General features: G+C 37.1%; 1 protein-coding gene across 4 annotated transcripts in view; it reads left to right on the plus strand.

The window, feature by feature from the left end:
• The window catches only part of SORCS2 (sortilin related VPS10 domain containing receptor 2), a 360,885-nt gene that overhangs the window by 278,744 nt on the left and 67,986 nt on the right, over positions 1-14,155 (plus strand). For all 4 annotated transcript variants that reach the window (XM_085309605.1, XM_085309606.1, XM_085309607.1 and 1 more), the window contains exon 8: positions 10,078-10,257. In XM_085309605.1, coding sequence (XP_085165731.1) covers positions 10,078-10,257 — 180 coding nt within the window. The remainder of the gene's footprint in view (positions 1-10,077; positions 10,258-14,155) is intronic.

Consider the following 14,155-nt stretch of genomic DNA (forward strand, 5'->3'; position numbering starts at 1 on the left):
AGATACTCTACTTTTTGAAGCTTACAAATCATAACTGAGTGCCTTTCTGAAAGATTTGCTATAATCATACATACATTATTTGCTCATCCTACATCTTATAATAAGGCAGAAATAATTGTTGGGAATTCACTGGATAGAAAGATACCAGAGAGCAAAATACTAGACGTCTACTAATCTTCTAGCTTTAAAATCCATTAATCTACAAGTGGTGCTCAGTTTATTGGGTATTGGGATCTTACTGAGTGCATGTTAATACAACATTTCTGACATATTCAAAAAGTATGTGGCGTAACTCACATATTTCTGTCATATGTAGTCTAGATTATTTGAAATAATGCTGCATGCTAAATTCTTTGTCTTGGAAAATACAGTTTTTGTTTATTTGTCTTTTTTCCCTGCTAAGCAGATTAACTCCAGGCTTGACTGAATAAATAAATTAGAAGTTAATGGTTTCATTTTGGATGGAGTCAATAGCTAGCTAGGAACAGGATGACTGTGTAATTTGGAAAAGGATGTTTTTGTGTTGATTCTAGTTCAGGCAGTACCCAGTAAGTGGAACGAAACAAACTGCATCTCCTTAGCATTTTGATGATGCCTCCAAGAAAAGTTTCTTTGGTATCTGCACACAACAGAGCTGAAAATTTCACTAAGAGGGCCTGGAAGCCAGACATTCATTAGAACAGTAGTGAATATGAGAGATTTTAACCTTTCTGTAAAAGATATATTCTTAAAAGTGATTTGCTACCCTTTACATTATATTTTAGATACTGAATATGAAATAAATAAGAGCACAGCTCTCTGAAATTTTTTGATCCCACCATATTTCAATGAGACTCATCACAGTGCCGTAAAAATGCATATTCCAATCCAATTTGAACAGAAGGGAAAGATTAATATGAGCAAATTACTGATGAAATTTTGCAAAGAAATGGAATATCAGCAAAGGCACTGGCATATCAACAGTGCTTTGAGGACACATGACATTGAGTTGCTACATGTATGGTGGTAGGAGATAAACATAATGAAAGAATTTACAAGGAATTTTCTTAAAGTTTTTTTTTAAACAAAATTACAAGCTTTTTGAAATACCTAACTGAGTTTCAGTTTTTGTAAATAGTCAATTCTGCCTAACCAGGAGATTAAGCAGGTCTAAAATAGGCTTTATTTCTTTTTCTCAAGAGAATGGAATGAGGCCTGAAAAAATCTCTTTCCAAGTGGTCTCTGCAAAATGTTGCGTGTCACGGGCCAGAGTTTGTACAGGCAATGGAAAACAGTGGACAAGGCAGAAAATACTACAGGCTGGTCAAAGATCTCTCTAATAACATTAGGAGAGGTATGCTGGATCACCAAGCCCTAGCCTGAGGAAACAATACTGGGCACTTCAGGTATTATTCTTTCTCAGTACAGCTGTGTTTCACTCTGATTTTATTAATGAAGATGGAATAAATATTTTAAAAATGAGTAATTAAAAAAGTTATTTGATGTTTTTCTTCAGCCACAGAGAAGCTAAAAAGCTACAGAAAAWTATTCAATTTTTTAAATATTGTTTATGTTTGTGTTTGGGTTTTGATTTGAATTTGTCCAAATACACCCCAAAGTAAAATCCTAGAGAAGGATATATGTTTGTATATATGTATTTGGAATATTTCAGGGCCTCCTTGCTTGTGAATAAAAAGCTGACTGCATAGCTAAAAGCAGCTTCTAGCCAAACTTTACTTTTACTGAGTGTCATTTTGTTAATCATGTCTTTTAGGCTCCAGCTCCATGGTGCCACTTAGATCACCTTTTTGTAGCACATTGGAGCTACATATTTATATACAGAGAACAGAGCCGGTGGTGGCCATCTAATGAGCAGAAATCAGATTTTTCTTTTAGGTCTTTTCCCTGCTGTATAGAGATCTTTCTTTAGCATGTTTGTTTACTGACAGTCCTTTGAATTTGAATCACAGAGCTCATATGTTGACTGCTGCCAGTCAGAGTGGTAACAGAGGTTGGTAAGGTCAATGTTAGAGGTTGGCAGTATGCTCTCCCTAAAAGTACAGGAAATTTGGAGCTATTGTTTTAAGCTAAGTTGGATATTATGCAGAGCCTATATTCTATTTTATAGAAATTGCTTGTTCTCTGATGCTAAAGCTAGAACAGAGGTGAATAATTTCTAGGAAATTAATACCAAATCCTTCTCATAGCCGAGAGCAACAGGATTACGTTTGTGTTGTGAGGTGGCTGACTAGTCATGCAGGTGTGGTCCAGGGAAATACAGAGATATTGGCCTCCACAGGCCCTGCTGGGTCATTTTCAACTCAGAACAGGGGCTTCAGCGTCAGCTTCTCTGGGGGACAGTTGTGCTGAGGGTTGTGAGTTGTAGCCCCATCAGGAGAGTTGTTGCATATCTTTGCATACAAGTTCCTTGCAGCTCAGATTCACCTCTCTTAGAGAAGTATGGTTTGGAGAAGAAGGATTACATTAGGTTCTACTCCTTATTAGAGATTTTAAATCTTACTATAATGTGACTGATTATAAAACTGGGAACTAGCTCATTCTGATAGGTTAAGCACCATGTGCTGCTAACAACACGTTAACAAAAGATGTTGACCAAACCAAAAATATCCTAGAAATCATGTTAGTTTTACTGTCACAGTTCTGAATAAATAATTATTCAGCCCAACTCTGATAAATCAACTGATATGTATCAATTGGTAATGGTAGGCTTTTATGAACTGATACAAGGCATTCGTTGATTCTGCATTTGTTTATCCCAGCTACAAAAATTTAATAATGGCAGAGCTACAATAGCTGTTCCGTCCCACTGCAATTCAGAAAGTAAAATGTTTAGTTCTGAAAACATGTGGTGTGGAAAAACCTTCTTTTAATCTATCACGATCTCTGTGTATCTTTTCTATCTTGTGAAATAGGCAATAATGTACAATTTTTTAGATTACTGAGGTAGAAGAGAATACAGGGGAGAAATGAAAAGAAGAAAAAAATCCCTTTGCCTTAGAAATAGCTGAATGTATTTAATATATTCATGGTAATATGAATCTCTCATGCTTTTTATGAACTCTTTGTACACACTTTTTATGAACTCTTTATAGTCTATTTATTTGAGTAGCACCTAGTGCTCTTCTGTCAACAGAAGCTTAGACTGAAGCTTATTCCTGAAGCTAAAAGTAAGTTCAGAACACAAAGTTAAACTCTTCTGATGTGTTGTTTGCTGAAAAGCTATTGTCACAAGCAAACAACTATGTCTTTACAAAGTAGCATCTCTTGCAATCAGCTTTTGCAGCTGAGACTGACTCTTCTGAGGGGCTCTGAAAAGCCCAGGTCTTCTGTGCATCAGTCTGAGATATGCATCACTTTTAACCGTAAGTTTTCTTCCACACTTACCTGCATCATTCAGTAATAGGTATGACACTGCTAAAATTATTTTTTTTAACAGTTTTACTCCTTTTCCCTAAATAATCATCAATCTTTTGAAGAATATATTTTCTTCTCTGTCAAGCTCCCTCTGACTGTAACTTTTTCAAGGACTCCTTAAATAGGTCCATTCATTAACAGTAGAAATGACAGGAAAGATTCATGTAGCCTTTTTTTCATCACACCATATTTTCTTGAAGCCTTGGCTGTATGATGGTTTGATTACTAATTAGTGAGAATACAAAAACTCATTTAGCTAGGCTCTTAATCTCCCAAGAATTGTTTCTCTGCATGGGTAGTCACTTCACCACCTCTGCCACCCATCACTCAATGGATGCTTAGGCTGAGTTTGTTAGTCTATGTTAGGCAGAAGAGCAGTTTGCAGCTGAAGCAGGACTACTACTTCATCCTTCTAAAAGGCCATTGGAGTGCCTATTGAAAAGGAGTAAAGAGAAGTAAAATATAAATATAAATAGTAGTATATTTGATGCAGTAGAAGTATTCCTTCCCTGGGAAGCGTCACAGAAATAGCAAGTGAGCCAATGTAGCAGCTGCCTGTCTGAATGGCTCCCCAGTCTTACAAATCCATTTGAGGTGGGTTCAGGGAGTTGTTCTTTTCTTCACGGTGTAACTTGTTATTGATTTCTCCCTTTGCACCATTTTACTCAGCCAGGCAAAGAAGATTAGGGAGATTATCTTTGGGATATATGCCATCCAGTTACCTTGCTTGTACTTAAGAGATTATAGGGGTATAAATGTGGTGCATCTGGAGGTCAAGGCTGATACTACACAATTCTGAGTGCTTACATATGTTGCACTTGTGATACATTTACTCCTGGTAATTCTCTGTTTAACTTATCACTTGCTTCAGGTTAACACATTGCCAAACCTAAGCATTAAAAGATTGAAAGCGGGAAAAGTTATGACATTGGCTTGAATATTGTACAATTTGAAAAGCAGGAATTTGAGTTTCTTTTGTATTCGTCTTTTTTTCTAAAGCTCCACGGTTCTGCCTGTGTAACATTACACAGACTATCATGGATCCTGTTTTTATTTGATGGCATTTTCTAGTTCATCAGCACGTTTTGCCCGCACAAGGGATCATTGGCTTGCTATGTGATCCTTGTCATCTTTCATATTCTTGTGTATTCTGGGTATAATCCTATGTTTGTGTTATAGGGTTTCTTATCACAGTTAGTAATATAGCAAACCAGATTGCGTGTTTCTTGAATATAAAATTCTAAAAGGTATTAACAGGTTTATAGGCATCTGAGTTACTATGTGTAGATGATATGGGATGGTATAAAGTGGAAACAATAAGGTTCTCTTTCCTTCCTCACTGCAAACGTCACCTCCAAAAATGAAAACTGTCTCAACTGTTTATGCTCTTGGACTTCTTGGCAGATTTTGACTTTAGATCTGGTGTTCATTCAGACTTCTGTGAAAACAGATTTACCTTCATTAAAAGCACATAATTTTGGGAAGATGTTAGAGTGATCATGTTAGTACCTCCCTGTTGAAAGTCAACAAATAATTCTGGGGCAGTATGGATATTGTTAGGAAAATCTGATCCTTACTCGCCACATGCTGGAGGAGTTTCTTGGATGCTTGCTCTCCATTTCATGGTCGACTGTGCACAGTTCTTTCAGCATCATATGCGTGCTGTCATGGGTGAGTGATGCACTTCACTCATAAGAGAGAAGCAGCAATATGTTTTATTGAGATAAGATAGTGATTTAACAAAGTTCTATGGTAAGAAAGTTTAACAAGATTCAATGACAAGGTATACTTGGTTATTTACAGCTTGGAGGGAAAGGTTGACAAAATTGTCGAGACCTGCCCATTGAATTGTGAGGTTCGGAGGGGACCCCTTTGCTTCCCAAACTCCTCCTCAGAGGAGTCTGGGTGCGGCTGGATCCAATCTTAGTCCCAGACTTGGTCAACGGCTTATGTCTAAAGGATTATGAGCACAGTCAATCAGAGATGCAATTTAGCAAAGTCTGTGTGCTATTAGTCGCTTACCAAGGATCTGTCACAGGTAAGGGATCTCTCAACCTTGACAGGTAACCTTGAGAGGTGTTCTTGCTCAAGGGGAGATTCTGCTGTGCAGCCTGCTACTGTGCGGGAGAGCTCAATGGGCTCTGGGCTGCCTTCTATTAATGGAGTAAGATGTTTAACTCATGGTCATATTTGCATACCAGCCACATTTGCATGGGCGCATGCTTGGTTAGCTCTTGGCTATGTGCTGTTTATGGAGAGGTCAGGTTGCAAGGTGGAAGAACACATCAGGTTTGGTGAGGAGGAAGGAGCACACTGTAACACAGGCACTTCAGACTCATTTGTTTTGTTTAGTAGACCAGTCTATCCATGTGATGAGTGTAACTTCAAGGAAATTCCTATCTTTTGGCAGGATTTTACCCAACTATTTCTGGTATTGCTTTGAAGCTGTCTTAGTGTTTGTTTGAATTATTATGTTCTCTGCTATTGATGTCAGATACGAATTAGCTTAGAAGTCACTGAGAGAACAGAAGTGGTATGACCTGTCATTAGATGCCTTGTTTAATATCGGTTTTTAATATGCAGTCTTTGATCACTTGCAGGATTGTTTAGCATTTTGTATAGAAGGAATTCTGATTCAAAACCTTAATTCTGGTTGCTGTTAATTCTAATTCTATGATCAATTTGAAATTTGTATTTGTCTAGAAATTTCATACTTTCTGTAGTATAGTTAAGAAGTTACAGCTTTTACATTTTAAAAAATACTGTTATTTTTAGTGACATTGCTAGATGCACCTGCAAAATTTCAAGAAAGCTCATTAAGCAGTGCTTTTATTTTTCCCCATTTTTACAGGGTCACAGACAATAGTCATGGAATGGATCTTGAGATGTCCTTTTCCAAAGTATGGTCATCTGCCTTAAACCAGTCCTCACAGATGTTTGTCTAACATACTCTTAACAGCTCCCAAGGATAAAGATTATTTTATCTCCCAAAGCAATTTATCCTCGGTGTTTATGACCAGCCGTTACCGTAGAAGGATTTTCTGATGTCTGACCTAGATCTTCTTAGCTGTGATTCACACAGAGTATTAAATTCCCAATAGACATAGAGGACAGTTTATTCCCTTTGCCTTGGGCAGCTCATTACATATTTGAAAGCTGTTTTGTGTCTTCTGTCATACATACATAGACAAACAGGCCTATGGACTTGTTTACATTGTGGATTTTAGAGCACTTCACAGACTTCTGTGTTGCTCTGTAGGCCTGTCCCTGGTCCTGGGTTGAAAGCCACTGATCTGGACCTATGAATAGCTCCATAGATTTTTAGTGATGATCGTACAGAATCTGTGCTTGGTGTAACAACAGCCAGTATAGAGAGGAGAGCGAAGGCAACGTTATGACAAAGGAATTTACAGAACATAGTGCTTAAGAAGCATTGTAGGAAACAGAACTGAGAAGTTTCACAGAGTCTTAGAAGTAAAGAAAAGGAGCTTTGGACAATACCACTAGCAGTACATGTAGTATTCTCAGAGCTGTACAAGACCTTGCAACCTAAAAAGATGCGACAAAGCAAAGAGAAAATTGGCTGGCTGACCTTAGGGATTGTATTGGGGAATGATGGTTTGTTTCTGATATAGGTTGCTGTTAGTGAGCTTCACAAACAAATTACAAAAAGGAGAGAGAGAAGTGAAAATGGCAAGAGATTGGATGTATGGATGTTTGGGTTAGCAAGACATAGGGTGTCAGAAGGAACACGGCAGAATGGACAGAACAAAGCTAAAGTGGTAGAGATGAGAGAAAGGATATCCATGGAGAAATTTCATTAGATGAAATGGCATGGTTGATGTGGCAAACCTGGAGGAAGATTCTGCCTTAGGGCACCTGAAAGTGCAGGAACTCTCTCATTTGAACATAGAAAGGAAAGAAAAGGCTATGTACACAAATATTGTGTGAACATAAAAAGGCATCCTGGACGTAAACAAAAATCTAATTAGTGATGATAAAGAATTTTCCAAATCCCGAGGAGCTCTAAAATTAGCCAAGCAGATGCTTGTCAATGAATTTGAGAAAATAGTATGTGAATAGCCAGCTTACTAAAAGAAGTAAGTGATCAGCAGGGCTTTGAACATCCTGCAGAATGTGGAGAGAGTAAACAGGAGGTCCAGCGTGAAGGTGATTATGATAATCCAAGTGTGAAATAATCAAGGAATGAATACCTTGCCTAAGGAATCTGCAGAGATTAGAGCCTAAGGTAGTATCTGTGACCATGAATTAGATAAAGCAATAAAAAATCGCATTCCCTGAATCAAGATTTTTCTTCTCTCTCGGGTGTTTTACTTACTAGTTAACTCTTTAGTGACTTTAAGTTTTGTCTAGCAGTTTTCATTGGCATTGTGTCTTCCTCAGTTGGTTATCAGCTGTTGAGCTGGGCTTCTGTATTGGATAACTGGACTTCTGTATTGGTTGATCAGTTTCTTCTTCTTTTTAATTACAATTTGCCAGCATGGGAATGGTAAGAGAGTGGCATGCAAGTGAAAGAGTTTTAGTATAGCTTTGTTTTAGCTGAATTTAGACAGACTGTATCATTCGGAAGTTTAAAGAATGTTTAAGAATTGGGCATGAAATTTACAGCTTTCCTTACTTCAACAATTAATTTTCTCAGAGGATTTTGTCACGACTGTGGGCAGAAAGGGTTCTGCAGGATTACTGCAAGGCAGTCTAACTAAAGGACCTTTGCTTCTTTAGGGAAACAAAAAAGAGAATCACTGTTAAAAGCGACAGTGATAAGGCTGAACTGGAAGTCTGAAAGTATAAACTCTGAATGAAAGAAAGTTCAAGGAAACTGGAAGGCAATTTTAATTGCTAAAATCAGGATCTGTGAGGTTCTTGCCTCAAAAAAAAAATAGGGTGTCAAACACATGTACACTTAGTAACAATTAGATCCAAGAGAGAAATAAGCTCTCACTTGTTACAGATAACTTCTGCGGTCTAACCCATCCTCCTTTCACCTRTTCCCTCTAGTCTGTCCAAATTTCTTCCTGCTCTTCTGCACCACACAGTTTGGCTTTTCTTCATTGCTTCCACACTGTCCCGTAGGAATGCTCTGCATCTGCCTCCCGTCACACCCTGAGGAATGAGAACTGTGTCTGCTCCTGGCCTGTCTCTGCCTGTGCCAAAGTGCCACCTCATATAGCCACTGCAGCCTGACCCCACTGTTTAKCCTTCTCTTGATAAATGTTAGATTCTTTTCTCTTTACACCAAAGTAATCCGAAATAACTCTATAGAAGGCAGCAGAGTTACATTAGTGAAGACTCAGTTTTGTGGCTTTATTCCCGCGAACTCTTTTGTCTTACAGCAGTCTTGCTGCTTGTCTTACTTTTCCTTCTTTACGATTGTTCGTTGAAACGTCCTTGTATATTATCAGTTGCCTCTCTTCTTTGCAGGTCTATCCTATGAGTCATTTTGCATTCGCTCTTTAAGTCTTGTTTAGATTCTAAATACTTGGGAAAGTGCAAGAAAGCTTTGCATTTTTTATAGCACCATGTAAGTGTTTTATTTTAATAACATAGTTGATAATTTTGCTGAAAGCTTGCTAACAGCTCTAGCAACACAGGAGAGTAAGGATTTTCTACAGCTTTTCCACTTTGAAAAAAAGAAAAAGGTACTGTTTACCCTTCTTTACTTCTTCATTTGACTCTCGCACTTCCATCTCTGTTTATTGGATAATTTATTGGATAAACTATTTTAAGGATGTAACAGAAAAGGCAACCTCAGTGTTCAGTGTGGTATAATATGGATTGCCTAGGCACATATCAACTTGATTTAAGGCAGCAGATGAAAAATTCTGTACATTTAATAATCTTTTTACAGAACCTTCTGGGATCAACTGTAGTGTTTTGCTGGCATTCCTGTGCTAGAACAGTCACTATTTAGCAATTAGATTGAAAGAATCAAACTTCTTTTAATGTAGACCTAATATTCACCTTTCTGTTGCCCTATGCTATTGCAAATTCATATCCTATTTTCTGTTTACTAAGATACTTCCTGTTCTATTTCTTCTGTTTAATATTAGTGTTAAATTGTTTTCCTCAGTTGTGCATTTTTTCTCTAAATAGTTTGGTGTGAAGGATCTGGGAAAACTAAAAGAACTCTGGCCAAAGTAGTTCTTATTTCTTTAGGTACTTGTAGATTATTTTTAGATTGTTTTCTTTGTTTATCATGTTTCAGAACATACAGATTTTTCCTTGACTCTCATCTAGATCTTGGAAAATAATTTACTATATATTTTTTTCCTTTTCACTCTTATCCTCTTATGAAATTGCCAAAATTGACAGCAGCTTTTTATGTTGAAACCCACTAACTGTGAATTTCCTTCAATAATTTGACTCTCAGAAAAGCCGAAGCAGAACAGTCTTCACACATTTCGTGATTTTTGATCTTCATTATTCTAGTTTGCATTCCCTATGATAATCTGTAGCCAGAAGGCAGTGACTGGCCATTTTGGAGTGGTGAGATACAGTGTGTTTGTTAGTATTAGGTTGAGAGATTACTGTCACTGAACTTTCAAGTAGATATTTTTTTTCCTCTGGTACTCCTGGCCAGGTTATTATTGCAAAAGAGAGGTGATGGGAAAATGAGTCATTTTGTATCTTATTTTTCTACAGGATTTACAGATAATCAGTACAGATGAAAACCAGGTATTTGTGGCTGTTCAAGAGTGGTACCAGACAGACACATACAACCTGTACCAGTCGGATCCACAAGGTGTTTACTACTCCCTCCTGCTAGAGAATGTCCGGAGCACAAAACAACCAGAAGAGAATGTCCTGATAGATATTCTCGAGGTAGGATGCTGTTCAGAAGCCCTCTTCCCTTTTTGTCTGTTCCAGTGTGCAATATGTGTGGATTTTTATATTAGCAATTTTTTACAGTTATCTTTAATATAAAAAGACATGGCTCTCTTCTTCATAGTTTTCATTACTATTTATAATTTTCTTTCTTTTCATACTAATGCGCTGTGGGTTTTGAGAACTAAATTTGTGGTATAGCGTTCCAAGGATGTGCAAAAACAGGGTTGGTGGAGGGGGTTTTGTTTGATTTGGGATTTTAGGTATTGAAAAATGAAGTTGACAGCACAACGTGTTACAGATGAAGTAAGAAGTTAGGCAACTGCCTATGTACAGCTTTTTGCTTGTAGGTGACTCACTAATGCACTTCCTGACTTAGATTAGGTCATTTCTAGCCAGTAGGATCATAAATAAAAATCCTGTGAGCCTCGTGCTGGATTGTGTGTGTCAGCTTTGACAAGTGAAAAACCAACAAAATTAGATTTTTATTGGACAGCAGGTCCACTTGCTTTCAGTAAGTGTTTTATGCCACTAGTATTTGCTACGAGACTCTTTCTCCTATAATCAGTTCTGTCTTGGGTTGTAAACTTAATGCATTTGTCAAAATAAGACATTAAAGAACAGAGCATTTTTGAAGGATGACACAAACAGTCATCAGTTCCGTTCCTGTTGATGATGACATTTAAATGTAATTGGGTAGATATTTGTCCTGTTTTTGTTCTTTCTAGTACTGGCCATTATCACAGACAGGACATTAAACTGTGTGGACTGATCTAACTAACTTGGCCATTTTTACACTCCAATATAAATGCTATTAGTTGAAAAAAAAATCTATTTGCAACAGACTTCTTTGGAAAATATTCATAGTAATTCTAGATATAAGTCATACTTAGAGATGAGAATGTGATGGTGTTTTTTTCCCCCTCGTGTTATCCATCTTTGTTTAGGTTTTTCTTTTTGAATAGGCTGTAGTAAAGGAGACAAGTGTATCATTACCAGTGCATGCACAGATCATTATCTAGATTTTCTTTATTTAGAAATGAGACAGCTTCTTAATGAGCAAACCTATACAGGGTGATTTAAAAGAGAGCTTCATTTTGCTGCTTTTGCTCCTAGTCACACCTGCAGGATGCAGAGCTAAAAGAATCAGCTGCAAATGTCTTCTCCATGCATCAACTGGAGCATGTCTCAATTAGGTTGTGCAGGGATGCCACCCCAGCTGTTCTTTTATCGACAGAGTTAAATACTTAATTCAGTTTCATTAATTATTTAAGAATTTCAAAATGTTACTGAGGGCAGATTTGATAATGAAAGAGAGGGAGAGATCCTAGGTTATTGTGTATGGGCATACATTGAATTAATTTGTAGGGCTGCATTAAAAAGACAATGTGCATATAATAAAGAGTAATAGAAAGACAGTAGACATGGAGCCACACAATTCCATTTCTTTGGAGCTGGTTTTTGGAATAGATTTACACTGTAAGTGGACAATTTTATTTGTTTATATTGAGAAGCCTATAGCTTTCAGATAGCTTGTAGGGTAAATAATTATTGTTCATCTTCCTGACTGGAATGTGATCACGTACTCATATCTAGTAAGTAAGGTATGATTTATTTACACTGTACAAAATAGCTAATAAAGATAAGACATGTTACAGTCCTTGGAGATAGCATTTTTTTGGGTCTAGTCTGGGATTTCTCTCTGGGTAATGCAAGTATCTCATATTTGGAAGACGAATCTTCAACACAACACAGAGAAAATCCTCAATGGATTTGAGAATTTCTCTTTCAATCAATGCAGAGTTCTGCTTAAAGTTTGCACTGTTGGTCTTCATTATCTTTTGCTGACCTCATTTCATCTTTTACTGAAGCATTTGTTATAAAATCTTTTGTAGGCTTCCACCTGTCTGCATTCATTCACTTTTATATGCTTTATCTCTTTTGCACTGTATTTCTTTTCTGATCTTGCTGCGTATGTGAATGGGGAATAATTCTCAAAATGTGTGCTTTAAAGAAGGAAAGAAAAAGAAAACTAAGGTATTAAATGACAGTCCAAAAGGAGCATAGTCTTGAGATCTGTATCAAGCGCTGCTGGTATTAACCGGTCACAAATCTGATTCACATGTTTTCAAAATGAACATATCAGTTCTATATCTGATCCTATTATGATTCCCTATGTGGGTAAGAGCTACACAAGTTACAGTACTTATTTTTCATCCTTACTTTTTTCCCCCAAACCACAGATCTTACATGTTTAAGTCATAATTGCAAACTCATATTGTATAGCTGATTTTTTTCTGTATTTCTGAGGGGCCATCTGAACACTACCACTTTGCATCAACCAGGACAAAATGTTACTCAACAGTTACTAAGAACAAACTGAACAATGCAGTAATTAATGAGCTACAGAATACATAATAGAAAAATAGAAAACCTATTTAGAAAGTAGGTGTATAGGGTACTAAGTTTTTTTTTTAATATTGGGGAACAACTAACCACTGAATTATTTTAAAAAATAAGCGTTTCAAGAGCTAATCCAAAAATCCAAAGAAAGTCATACAGAAAACCCTTTTGAATTTTTTCATGTTCATGTGTCTTAGGTAACTACTGGACTACTCAAAGTAGATGGACACTCCACAGTGTTTAAAAGCGTTCTTTTGCACAGCAGTCTRTTTGCTATGTGAATCTTCTCCCTTCTTTGCAGGAAGGTACTAATAACCGAATTTTATCATAATGACTTGAGTCGGATTTGGTGCATTGGCATCACAACAGAATCCAAAAAGCAACTTTGACGTGTAGGCGTTATGATATTTACAGAAAAAGCCAGATGTGAATTCGCATAGATCATAGGACTGTTGAACTAGAAAATGCTGCACAGGGTTGGGTGTTTTAAAGCTGCCACTCTTTAAACTTTTTATATTAGTTATTTTTYATGATTGATATTAGGCAAATGCACCATTCCAAGCATAATAGTTCTGAAATTTATCTAAAGATAACTGCCTACAAACTTATTTCTATCAGGAGTTAGGCCATTCATTCAAAATACAGCTACCGAAGGCAGTACTGGCCAGCTTTTGTCTTTTAAAGCAGCAGGAGCGTAGTTAACTGGGACATCGGAAGAAATTTTTTTTGTGGCCTTTCCGTGCCTGATGGGATTGAAATTCATACCTCCCATATTCTGGAGATGAGAGGTTACCCTAGAAGTTGGTTAGGATAGGGATGGGAGTGGGAGAGGAGAACATTCTAAGCCTGTCTCCAATTGAATGATTAAATATTCATTAAACAAGAATGAGAGGGAGGGAGAGAGAGAGAGGAGATACAAATACTCATGATGCATCACTGAGTGTTTAGGCCATCCACAAATGAAGATGGAAACTTCAGTTACAGTTCCTGATCTAATTATTTTTTAAATATTTAATGTTGTGTTCACTGCAAAAAAATATTTACACAGAAAGTGAAGCTCAAGTCTACCATTCCAAGTAAGTGTTTGAACTGTTAGGCATTTAAGTCATATTCATTGTTGTGCTATCTGTGGAAGGTAGTATATGTAATAATTCCCCAGCAAGATGAAATTGCTTCAAAACAGATGCACACAGCTTCCTCATTTCTTTCCTCCACTTCCTTTTTCTATCCTGCACTGCAAAGTAGTTTATTGCTGCAAGTACTTTTGACTTGGAGATGATTCTGAGCTTCCATCATCCTGGACAAGTAAGCTTGCCACATGTATAAGAGGTTTAAGGAAGAAGGGCTGTATGTCAGAACTGGGTAATGGAAAGTCTTCACAAAATTGTCTTGCAAACAAAGTAGGTGGAGGAGAGTACCAACTCAGAGTTTTTCTGTGCATGAGCCTGCTTATGAATGTCAAGAATGAGCTGGATATGCTCAGAATCAAGTC

This window comes from Rhea americana, unplaced genomic scaffold (assembly GCF_003343005.1).
Source record: "Rhea americana isolate MKP2758 unplaced genomic scaffold, rheAme1 scaffold_30, whole genome shotgun sequence".
In the NCBI taxonomy this organism is placed as follows: Eukaryota; Metazoa; Chordata; class Aves; order Rheiformes; family Rheidae; genus Rhea; species Rhea americana.